Source organism: Raphanus sativus, chromosome 6 (assembly GCF_000801105.2).
Source record: "Raphanus sativus cultivar WK10039 chromosome 6, ASM80110v3, whole genome shotgun sequence".
Lineage (NCBI taxonomy): Eukaryota > Viridiplantae > Streptophyta > Magnoliopsida > Brassicales > Brassicaceae > Raphanus > Raphanus sativus.
Window position 1 is genome coordinate 7212928 of NC_079516.1, and position 13546 is coordinate 7226473.

Here is a 13546-nt window from a genome sequence, read left to right on the forward strand (position 1 = left end):
ATTATTTAAGATTTATATTATAAAAAGTTAAAATAACCCGGATCCAAAAAAAATCAACCCGGACCAAAAAATTTCAAATACCTATTTAAATCCAAATGTTGAGGACTCGAAGAACTCATACCTGGAATGAACAGATTTATATCTGACCCAGTAAGCTAAATTCCAAACATAATATCTTTTGTTATATTTTTAATTCATTTTGTTGGGTTGGTGAGATTTACTATTTATTCGGAAGATTTTGGCTAACTTAGTGGTATATATTTGTAGGTTTCTTTTTTTTCTGAACAGGAAAAAAAAATTTGGTTTTTGATTAAATTTATCTTACATAACAAATTGTTGCTATAAATAATTTTTATAAAAACTAATTTGTAACAGTAAATATCATTTTTTATAAATTAGAATATTATGGTTTATAGATTCAAAGTATAAAGTTAGTCGTCTTCATAGTACAATATAACCTCTTTAAATTAATAATCTATAAATTAATATCTTTATAAATTAATATAATTTCATAGCTCAGATTGAGTTTTTGGTTCAATTAGTATCTCGATAAATTAATAATCTCTATAAATTAATAAAAAATTATAGTTTTGATATAGTTCCAACATTATTAATATATAGAGGTTTTACTGTATTGCTAATATTGATAGATGTAAGTTAATGAATACATACAATATATTGTATTATTAGTAATCTGTCGTATAGTATTATATGTTAGTAGATGTATTATTAATAATCTATCTTATAGTATAATATGTTAGTGGATGTATCTAGCTTATAGTAAAATGTATGCAATATAAGGAAATATGCATAGTGGATATAATAATAAGGTAAGAAGTGAAAAACTATGGTAATGATTGATATTAATTATTTATAAAAATGCATGTCTAATGTATGCAATATAAAAAAACATGCGCAGTAGATAAAATAATAACGTAAGAAGTGAAAAACTATGGTAATAATTAATATTAATTATTTATAAAAAGACATGTCTAATAGTAAGTAGATTAATATAACATTAATTACATAAGGTCCTAGGGGTAGGCATTTTACCCGATACTCGAACCCGTACCCGAACCCGACCGAAAAAACCCGAACCAAACCGAATCGAAGTAGTAAAATACCCGAACGAGTATTGAATTAGGAGAGATTGGATATCCGAACCCGAATGGGTAATACCCGAACCCGAATGGATATTCGAAGATAACCGAACATATGTATACTTAGGTCTATATTCCTAGTTTACTTCTTTAATTTTATTCAAAATGTTTATTTTTATTATGCACATAGTTCAAAATTAGATAATTTACATATAATTGAAAAAATGTGAATTTTTACTCACTTAAAATGCATGTCAAGATTTTTATTTCATGCATTAACAAAAGTTACATCCAAAATTTAAAAATAATAATCAATTTATTATCTTTTATTTGTAAAATGTTATCTTCAAATTTATTAATCATTCAATTATTAGAAAATAAAAAATCAGTTAAGTGAAATTTCTATTTTTTAAATACAAAAAACTTGAGAAATAAAAAATTTAATATTTTTTTCCAAAATCTAAATATCCGAAAACCTGATCCGAAATACCCGAACCCGAACTAAAAATACCCGAACCCGACCCGAAGTAAAGAAATACCCGAACGGGTATTACATTCTAAATACCTGAAAACCCAAAATACCCGATCCTAACCCGAACGGGTACCCGAACGCCCACCCCTATAAGATCCAACTTTAAAATTCACCTAGAAGAAGTTGTAATGTTTCTGTTTTAATAAGATAGATTAGAAAACTTTTTTTTAACAACAATATATTAGTATATTAGATAACTTAACAATACAAAAGAAAAGACAATTATCGTTATGAGACTAACATACTGTTCAATCATATAATTCAGTATAATACACATTCCACTGCCAATAAAACTCTCTAAATAGAATTAGTTGTTTATGGTGTAAATCGGTTAACAGTAATCAAAATAATATGAATAATGGACTACAAGGTCAAAACTCATAATAATTGAAAATTTTAAAACATGTTTGATTATCATATAGTTGAGTTATTATTTACATTTTTTAGCCTGAATAATATGTTACATTGAAAAATGCTTTAATTTAAGTGATTTAAACATATAAACATTGTTGTTTAATTTCTGCTAAAACATATTTAACCTTAAAAATAGAGTCGATTAGTCGAAACATATAAATAACACACATATTAATCGTTTTCTAATGAAAGTTTAATCAAAATATCACGTGGTTACGATAACAATCATTAACCCAAAATTTTATGAAAAATCAACAAACATTGCTTTTATGTTTAATTATTTCTAATTATTTTTCTTAACAATTTTTGGAAAAATTATTACTCAGTTAAACACCAGTAACACAATATAATTTACAACATAATTAACCATGATCATAAAAACACTAAACTTAGTAGAAAAAGACAGTGTTGAAGATTCAAGTTGATCCAATTAAAGAAGTTCATAAAAAAACAGAAGAAATCACACTTCAAAACTATTGTCAATACCACTTTCAAACTCTTAGGAAAGATAAGAGTCAATTTCAATGTGTAAGTTAGAGCTACATCTCCCATCTACACTTCATAAGAAAATAATCTAGAAAACACTACTAAGAACAACTTTCTGAGCATCTGAATTGTCTTTGTATTCTAAACTCAGTTTTGGTAATCTAATAAACTAATTAAAAGAATTCTATTACAAAAATATGGAGAAAAAATTATATACAACATTTAAACAACAAAAAGCAGATTATGTCTCTCCTCATATATTATATCCTACACCCTACACAATTTATATACAGATGAAAATTCTGAAATATTTTATATTCACACAAAAAAATAGTTGTAAAATTTTAACAGTAACTATCTGCGCGTAGCGCGGAAAATGATCTAGTGAATTTTAAGAAGAATGAATACTTTGTAGAGAATGCAAAAAAAAAAGAATGCAAACAAACATAACTTATTTATATAAGTTTAAGAAAATAAAATAAAATCTATATAAATTTCATAATAAAGTCAAAACGAATCATAATTTGTATGTTTTATAGTATTTTGTGACGACAAAAAAAAATTCTTATTATTGTATTATTTTAAATAGTAAAATAACATATATATCTCAACACACACAAATTTATTTTAAACCTAAATATTTATAATAATATGATTTTTATTAATTTCGAATTTATATCTTACTTATTGAAATCTAAGGGAGTTTTGCAAATATGACTCAAAACTCAAAGTCAAACACAAACCTAACACATGATTTGTTTTGGAATTTTCATTTGCCCTAGTTACCCCAAATGTTTAGATTATTCACGAAAATGCCATTTTTCTTTCTTTTTTCTTTTTTTCGAAAATTTAATTTTTACTCTTTCATCCTCATCTTCTTCAAGTATTTACAATATTGTCATTGCCATCAATACACCAACCACCATGAACAACCAATTTAAAGCTTTTAATGCACCTAAAATCGATATACTAAAACGACTTACATGGAAGTCGTCTAACTATAGTTAAATATTAAAGTTTTATTTTTCCGTTGGACAACTTCTTTGTAAGTAGTCTAGAAAAAGTCAAATTTCTGACGCAATCCGGTCAAATGCAAATTTAACCTGTTTATCCGGCCCATCAACCTGCGGCCGTAGCCAAACTTGTGACCTGTCGGTCCATTACGGCACATAATCAAACCTGCGGCCGAAGCCAACCTACAACCCGAAGGTCCATAATGGCCAAAGTCAAACCTGCGATCCGTCGGTCCCTTAGGGCCCGTAGCCAAACCTGCGACCCGTCGGCCCCTTACCTACGACCCGTTGGTCCCTTGCGACAAGTAGCCAAAGTTACGACCCATCGGTCCCTTACGGCCTCTAGCCAAAAAAACATACTTTACTTAATTAAATCATGTTCATCTAATCCCGTACTTTACATAAATTACTTCAATTCTCAATCGGTTTCTATAACATTTCCAACCGAACATTCTAGTTCTGGTCGAATCAAATCTACATATTTCACATAAAAATCTCAATTAAACATGACATTATTTCACGCAATCTAGTATGCAAAATATCCTATGAACGCATAAACATTCTTCGATCCTTGAAAACCACCTCGAAGAACGAACTTTCCATAAACGATTCCTCTAGCATGATTATCATCCTAACAAACCAACTATAATAAAAATACTAATTATTAGTTGCCACAAATCATGCCCTCACATTGGCTGAATCTTTAAGATTCAAAAACTCTGAACTTCCTTGCTTTTTCTGGTGAAGAACTTCTCTGTTCCTCCTAGTTTGATCCTTCTTCTTGAAATCTTCTTTCTAGAACTTCGTTGTTCCTCTAACTTCTCTCTAAGTTTTGTTTATCTAGTGTGTGAGAATTGAAAGCTTGGGGTCTCCTTTTATACTAATTTATCGGATCAAAAACTGTTGCCACAATTAACATCTTATTGATGTTCTTTAGTCCATCCCAATACTTGTCAAACTTTTTGTACATCTCTATAGTTTTACCCTTCAGCTCATGATATGTGTTATTACTTAACGCCATAATAAGGTTGGTGGCTATGTTCGCAATCTCTTCGTAACACTTGTAAATATTGACTGTTGTTGACGCAAACACAACCAGTGTGGAGTTGTATAAGATCGCAGACACAACCAGTGTGGACACCATGTGTCTCTAACATAGCACGTAGGTTAGAGTCCTTAAAAACTTAAAAAAACAGAAGATTCAAAATTTAAAGCATCTATGATTTTATTCAAAAAAATATTGCAAATCAAAACCAGCAAAATTGAATACTAAAAAATCTTATATATATTTAAAAGGGATCTAACAAACGTTACAACTTCTCATAAACCATAAACATTTGGTAAGACCATACCTATAACTGTTTTTTTTTCTGGACATGGTATAAATGTTTTCTAAAACTGCAGCCTTTAATATTTACGATGTATAAAGTTATATTATTTTTATAGATTATATGTAATTAAGTGAGCATTATTTATTTATAAGTTACTATTCTGGTCTTTATTTTTTTAATATTCTGGTAAAATCAGTTTTTTCAATATATCATTTACATTTTATATTAAAATTTACTCTAGCTATAAAATTTTAATACATTTGATATTCAAAATAGAGATTTAATTTTTGCTAGCAAACTTAAAACCACAAACCTAAGCATATATAACAGTAATACAACTAAAATGACACTCTGAATTAATTATTCTCATTTTAAAATACTTGTGTACAAAATTCACATATTAAAATCGCTTATGTGTTCAGTATCCGAAGATTAGAAACTCCTCGATGAGTATAAATGATGATACCACGTAGTATCTGTTGGCTTAATTCAAATATCTGTAAAAATAGTTGTAATTTTTTGATACATAGCAGGTCCGAATCGGTTTGGTATCTAGGACCTGAAAAAATCTGAAGTATCCAAAATATAAAAATATTAGAAACCCAAAAATACCCAAAAACTCAAAAAATATCAAACATATTTAAATCTCCAAAATACTCTAGATTTTACTCGAAATCTGATTCAATGAACCAAAAAATACCCAAAAGTTCATCCAAATATTTGAAATATATTTTAATTTTTTTACCTGAATCTCAAAACTAAAACTGAAAACATTAATCTAAAATTTAAATGAATATATGTTACGCCAAAAATATATTCGAAATACCTAAATATACTATTATACACACAATATTAGGCATTTTGATTATCTGATCGGATCTCAGCCCCAAATAAGACCTTCGGATCAAAAAAATATCTAGTAGGTACTTTGTCCTGGACCAAGACTCAAAACAAATCTTTATTTTTGGACTAAAAATAAAAAGTCGAGACCTAAGAGACCTTATATAAGAACAACATACTCCCTCCGTATCATTTCAAATGGTTTTTAAGGTTTTTTTTTGCAAATAGATTAAGAAAATACAAATTTCTATACAATTTATTTTGGTTACATAAAATTATTATTAAACGAAATTAATTCAACCAATAAAAAAAACTCAGTATTTTTAACTGGTCATAAAATTCAAGTGATATTAAATTCTACCTAGGAAAATGAGAACATCAATTATTTTGAAACAATTTTTTTTTCTATAAACACCACTTAAAGTGATATAGATGGAGTATATACAAAACCTCAAATAAATTAATTCATAAATTATCTTCTTTGGAATAATACAGACTTTGTAACAGAGTAATTTTTACAATAATGATGTACAATCTCAAAATACTTATTTATATGAAATATTGTTTATAGTTTAAGAAAATCCATTCTTAAAAGTGCTGATAAAAATGTAGTTTATTTTATTTATGCTTGTAAGAAAAAGAAAAAAAAAGCGGCGCTAACAGCGTTTTATTCGCGTGAAGAGGAAAATAAAGCAATCCGCGTTTAACTTTACTCTTCCTAACTTAGAACCCTAATTCCAAAGTCTCTCTCCCTAAAAATCCAAATCATGGAGGTTAATATTCTTCCTCAGGCAGTCGTAGGAAATGTGGTTTTGTTGCAAGGTGGAGGAGCCAGAGTAACGATTCCACCGGGTAATGGTTTTACCATTACTGTCAATCCGGTGGAATTTGCTGCCGCTGGTGCTTTAGGAGCTGGCGCTGGTGAGGGAGCTGCCAATAACATAGCCGCTATCACAGGTGTTTTTTTTTTTCAATTCCTAAATCAACGATGCTTTCAATTTCGATTTTTGTTGTGTGTTCTTCTTGTCGGTCTTGTAATGCTGTTTAATCTCTAAATGTTTTGTTTGGTATCACATCCTGAGTCTCATATGTTATATTTCCAGCCGGTATCCTGCAGGCTTCGGTTGACAGGCCGCTATCTGCCACTGAGGTACTGCATATGCTAAGGGTCGACAACACGTTAATGGTGCAAGACGATTATGCACCCGTACCTCCCGCCACAGGTCTTTTCCTCTACGACATGGAGATTGCAAACCGTTCAGACCACCATCACTTCGACACCCGACCTCGCTACTACAAACAGCCTGCTCAGGTTTTTATCTTGAAACTTTCTATTAACCTTAAACATCAGAATTTTAGTTCTTAACTGTTGTGATACTAGAAACCATTTATAGAAGGAAAGAGCTCAATTGATTGGGCTTAGTCAAAAGTCTTTTTAACCTAGAGGGTTTATCAAAGTTACTGATGTGGTGCTGCTGGGGTTAATTCGGATTGAGAACAAGCCGCCATGTGCGAGATGATGTTCTATCTAATAGAATTGAAGGAGCAATGGGTAAGCGTGATACAAAGGAAGTGGTGTAGGTTAGCTACGGTTGGTAATAGATGAAGTTTCTGCTAGGAGCTGTGGGGAAGAGGAGAGCGATCAACAATTTTGCCTCTATCTTGATGCATTCTTCCAGATATATGATCAAGCAATTTATCACATGTTTGGAAATTGCTAACTATAGTGATTTCTGGGCTGAAACGAGCAACAATGAGACACCAAACGAGATATGGATGAGAGTGAAACATCTTGGGGTGGCGAAGCATAGAACAGGCTGGGAATTGAGATGACCTTGGTGTGGAGGGGATTGTCGACTTCTGAATCTAAGTGTGGAGAATTAGGGAGAAGAGTGTTGATACCAATGAAGCAACGCAAACAAGGCAAACTTCCTAAATCATGGACGTTCAAGTTCAGGAACAACTCACTGAAGGAGTTAGTCAGAATAAGCTCTTGTGTCATGAGACAACTGAAGCTGAGGGCCATAATTCTGAAGTAGTGCATGATGGGGCTGTGATTAGGAAGCAAGCGTACTTCATTTGCTTGAATGGTTTTCTCAGTAGAGAGAAGGTTTTCTCATGAATCACTAGTGATTTAGTTCAGCTTGATCAGCAGAAAATGCTCCGCATTTTACTATGGCGAACAAAAACACATGAGGAAGCGAAGCACACACATTTTTCTGAGTCTGTGATTGGACGTTGCTGACTATATCAGAGTTTGTGCTGTTAAGACTGGTGGTCATCTGTTACTTTCCAAGAGGATATTGATTGGCAAGAGTCCAAATGGAGTATAAAGAAGCCTTGGAGGTTAAACTAGTGATTGAGCAGAGTACTGAGAAGAAACTACAAGCTCTGCTAGTGGACTTGTGTATGGTCTTGGCTCGAGCTGCACCTCAAACTGCTTCAGAGATGGATAGAGGGGTTATGGATCGGATCTCAATTGGTGATTCAAATTATGCCAAGTGTTTACGGAAGCTACCAGCACCACTGCAAGAACTTCAAACTGGTTGACAGTTTCTGTTGTCACTTGCCTGTGTGGTACATACATCTGGCTACAAGTTTCATGGAAGCTGAAGTTGTGCAAGGATTTGTGGTTTAAATTCAAACAGGGTACAAGGGTGGTTAGAAAAGCTTTTCTATTACAATATTACAGGGAAACATGTTTCAACAAGCAGTTTCTGATTACACATAAGAGGTTGAGCAACGTGGTACATGTTCGGAGCAAACAAGAGCACATGATAAAACACATTGATGTTCATACTACATGTACTGCAGATCAAGCGTGTGATAGTGCCAACCTTGTGCTGAATCACACTGCCTTCCATGTATGCAAATTGTGAAGCTACTAGTGAAGAAGCTGAGCAATGACGTGATGATAAGGAGCACCGTAGCTGCGTGGCGTATAAATTTGCTTGCACAAGCCTATAATGATTGGAGTGATGGTCGCCACATTCCGCAACTGACTCTGGCCGACTCAAACCGTGAAATGGTTCAGCTGTTCCACTTGTTTTGTATGTTGCACGGGCTAACAGAATGATGCGAGACAAGCTGTGTTCGTGTCAGTCTTTGAAGCGTTATCAAAGTTGTATGGGAATTTAAGGTTGCAAAACAGACAGCATACCTGAGTGTATCACAAAGAAAGTTGATAGGATGGGTGAGGATTAGACAGCGGGTTTATTAACACTTTTCTTATGAATATCTTCATATTTTTTGTTCATCTCTGTATTACTGAATCCGTAATTGTATCATGTTGTCTTTACTTTTGCTAGTTTGGAGCTGGATTCGTGGTGATCAAGCACCGTCGGAGGGTGGCCGTTCATCCAGCACATGTTGCACATCAGAGAGTTGTGTGCCGGAGATATTTGATACTAGGAGATCCACGTGTCCTCTTTCACTACCTTGAAGAGCATGTAGATGATGCATTTGTAGAGGAGGAGGAACCAGCCATCCCATTTGACCCAGTGGTACCACTCCTCATATAGGGTGGTTTCCAGTTTAAAATTTCTTTGTTTAAAAAGTTCGGTCATAATGAAGTCTTGGTGGGATATTGGTTTTTATGCTTATTCAATTTTCTTTGATAAAGAATTTTTGTAACAAAATGTAGCTGGAAATTGTTTTCACTTTTCCGGTTCGAGATCCTTCTTGATTTTTTTTTGTTTCTTGAGGTTTGTCAAAAATTAAATCGAACCTTGAGGTTGCGAGAGGTGTCACCCAATGGTCACACCATTGGGACAACTATTTGAAATTAAAATTTAAGTTTATTCTTAGTCAAAATGATTTATTTTACTTTCTTAATTACTAAATGTACACATGATTCTTTCCCCTAATTAGGAAAACTATACTTTTGATAGCTAAAACAATAAAAAAATGATAATCATACTATATATTTATTAAGAAGTTACATAAGTGATTTTTGATTGGACGATTTTTTTATTAGTTTTAATCAATATATTAAGTAATTTAAGAATTAACTAGATCTTGATCCTTGCAACCGCAAGGATTAAATGATGCATTTGTCAAAGTTAGTTGCATTACATTAAGTTATTTTTTTGCGGCAGTTAATAGTTTATCGGTGTCATATAAACAAATCAAACATCTGAAAAGTGCATTCGCGGGGGTGTTTCTTTTCATTTTATAAACAATATTTGTTCGTATAAGCAATGATATATATTTTAAAATTACCTGTTTAAATAATTGGTTAATATAAAATTTCTAAATAAAATAATTTTATAGTTTATATTGAGTAATCTTATTTTATCTTACAAATCATCAATTGTATCATCCATATCTTTAGAATATAACCTATATATTTGCACAAATGAATTTTTGTACTTTTATGAATTAAAATTTTATGATAATGTACAATAAAATATTGCATATACTATTTAAAATATATGGCGCTATATATTTTATAATTTATAATTTTAAATTTTTTTAAAAAATATTTATATATTAATCTATATATTATATAAATGATTCATTTTATATGACTTTTCTTTTAGTTATTAATAATAAATAATAAAAATATAATTATATAGAATTAGAAAAATAGGAAAAGATAAAGAATACTAAATCTAGGTTTATTAACTATTGTTGCCATGATTTTAGTTAGAATCTTATTTTGGAAATGCATTAATTAAACATAAAAAGACAAAGAATCCTAAAAGGTAGGTTAATTAATAATTTCAATGGCATAACTTTGTAAATAAGTTGAAAACTAAGAGGTATTTTATTTTTGTACTTATTTTTAATAATATAGATAAATAACACTTACCAAATATCTAACACAAATGATATATGGTAAATTGGTAACTATTTATAAAATTAAGGAAATTGTATATAATCTCTCATCAATTCCTTTCTAGCAATCAAAATATTTATAAACTAGGTGATAATTCGCGCTTTGTGCGGGAAATACCTAAAATTTAAATGTTTGTAATATAAAATCGGTAATGTATTTTTAATTTACATTTTGGATTTTAAACGAGTATCTGAAACCGGTGGTACTCGACCAATACCCAAACCGAAATCTTGTAAGTGCCTATGGGTATATAGAATTCATTTATCCGAAAGATCCGAACCACATGCGTATTACTCAAACCCGATCTGAATATCCAAAGTCGCTGGCCTAGTTCCAACCCTTGCAATCCTGGTAAGGTCAGTTCTTTACAAAATGGCCGAGGAGCTCTCTCGGATTGACACATAAACATGCTCCATAATATTGTCATTTAACCAATGCTCAAGGATTAATATATAAGGGATCTTGAATAATTGAGAAGAGAGTAAATATTATGTACATAATTAAACTGGAATAAATACACATAAAAAATTTAATTGAAGCTTCCTAGTTCCTACTCATATGATTTTATTAACATTTTGTATATTTTCTGTAACAAAAAAAATTAAACAATTAATCAAAAAAATTTCATTGTGAGATTTTTAATAGTTTTAGTAATTTATAATTACTTTAATAGATTCATTGAAAATTTAAAAATTAAAATAATCTGGTCTTAGTACATTTCCAATGTAAATTTTGAAATCAACGTATTTATATATTTTATATAGCATATAGTTTAATTTAAATGATACTAATATATATATATATTGTTAATGTGAATATAAAATATCTTTTAATAGATATTCAGATTATATATATATGATTTTATGATCTTCGTATCTTTCGAAAAGAAAAATTAAAATAATTGTTCACAAAATTTTCATTGTAAGACTTTTAACAGTTTTAGTAATTTATAATTATTTTTAAAAGTTCAAAATATAACATATAAGAAAAAATCTAATTTTTATTATATTGTTAATGTGATTGTTTAAACTTTTATTAATATAAATTAAACAAAAAGGAATGAGGATAAAAATTATTATCAAATTTTTATTATTGAAAATCATTAATTGTAATATATATGTTATCATATTAGGTAATTCTGCAGCTTTTATTTAAGGAAATAATAGATAATTATATTTATATATTACTAATCAATTTGATAATTAATTTAATAAAAAGTATAATATATAATTAGATGGACCAACCTATTTTCTAAGGATTAATCATCCTAGTGATGGCACGTGACTACACACCTAAAGGTTATCATTCTCCTCAATTAATATATAATGGGTTTTATACAAATTTTTAAAATAATAGTTCTTAGAACCAGTAAATGACTTTACAATTTTATATACGATTTTTAATATCCCTTATATTTTTTTTTTAAAATCCTTATATAATTTAAAATTATTTATAAAATTTATAATCTTATTAAAAAATAATATGTTCTTAAATATTATAGAATTACTTATGAAGATTTATAAAATAAATTATATAGATTTATAAAATTATTTATAAAATCTTTTATGAAGGCTTGCAAAATAATTTTATAAGATTTTTAAATCATTATAAAAGTCTAAAATCATTTATCCAATCATTCTATATATTAATTGAGAATGGCCTTCTTTCAAAAGTGACTCAAAACTTTGAGTCAAACACAAAAATGACTTATGCTTTTTTGAATCTTTGTTTTGCTTTATTCAACCTAGAAGTTCTAGTTATTCACGAAAATGCGATTTTTTTTCCCCGAAAATGATGATTTTATCTTATCATCCACATCTTCACTAAATATTTACAATATTGCCATTGACATCAATATCTCAACCACCATGAACAACCAAAATGAAGGCGTTAATGCCCTAAAGTTTTGATTTTTTCTAATCCTTTCTCACTTCCTATCCACACAAACCACATATCTTACACTTTCTCTCAAAATTCATCCAGAAAAATGAAGATTTTGATTACACAATTTGTAGGGTTCATAGAGGCATTGAAGCTCATGATTCTTGGTGTTTAACGAGTTGGTAGCTGTTGTGGTAAAATCATTGAGAAATATTTATATTACATTATTTCAATTTTCTACCCATCAAAATATTTTTTATAAAAGTTTTAAATTATTTTTAAGATATTCTCTATGAAGACTTCTTTGTAAGTCTTCTCTAACGGAGAGTTATAATTGGTAAAACTGAATATATGTTTTTTGTTTGTTCATAAGGGGGTTGTTGTAATTTCACTAGACTTTTAGGTTATTTTGCATTTGATTGAATTTGGGGGTACATTTTTGTATTCAAAATCAAGTTTTGAATCATTTTTGGTAAATCCTCCATTGAGAATTCAATTTAGTGACTTCTAGTGATGTGTAACTCATAAATGCAGTTTGAAATAAATCCTTATAATTTCATTAGTCAATAAATTTAAATTTTTATTTATTTTAATCAAATTTTAAAAGGCAATATTAGAACCAATTAATGTTAGTTGTCAAACAATTTATATAATCTTATGCATAATCATTTATAGTATCTAATGGTAGCAATTATGGAAATTTTATATGATACTTCATCATTTATTTTTCTTCATTAATAGTCTACTTATAAATTATATGAAGTATGTTGTTAAAAGTAGTTAATAGACTAATATACTAGCTTTATTTTTCTATTATAAACAGTCTTAAAAAGCTTTATTTTCCTATATAAGTCATAATATACATATATAAATCATATAATTTTAACGAAAACATATTATAATAACTATTAATGCATCATATAACGAGTTTATAAATTATTTATATTAGTTTAAAATCATCTATGATGATTAATATATATTTTGTAAAAAATCGAAAGTCATTGATATTGATTCATTTCTAATGGTTTAGAAATATATATGCTGGTTTATAATTATATAAATATTTGGTAATAACTTTAAAGGTTTTAAATCATTAATAGTGATTACTG

At 29.3% G+C, this 13546-nt stretch overlaps 1 protein-coding gene across 1 annotated transcript; it reads left to right on the plus strand.

The window, feature by feature from the left end:
- Positions 1-6389: 6389 nt before the first annotated feature.
- LOC108829110 (uncharacterized) lies at positions 6390-9393 on the plus strand. Its single transcript, XM_018602769.2, has 3 exons — positions 6390-6673; positions 6820-7028; positions 9025-9393. The coding sequence occupies exons 1-3, from the start codon at positions 6484-6486 to the stop codon at positions 9235-9237; spliced, it is 612 nt and encodes a 203-aa protein (XP_018458271.1). The 5' UTR covers positions 6390-6483; the 3' UTR covers positions 9238-9393.
- Positions 9394-13546: the final 4153 nt, after the last annotated feature.

What these genes read in the sequence shown, in the direction of transcription:
- LOC108829110 (XM_018602769.2), top strand. Translation starts at nt 6,484, where the DNA reads ATGGAGGTTAATATTCTTCCTCAGGCAGTCGTAGGAAATGTGGTTTTG. An exon ending in TAACATAGCCGCTATCACAG is followed by an intron (nt 6,674 to 6,819) that starts GTGTTTTTTTTT and finishes TTATATTTCCAG; the next exon opens with CCGGTATCCTGCAGGCTTCG. An exon ending in ACTACAAACAGCCTGCTCAG is followed by an intron (nt 7,029 to 9,024) that starts GTTTTTATCTTG and finishes TACTTTTGCTAG; the next exon opens with TTTGGAGCTGGATTCGTGGT.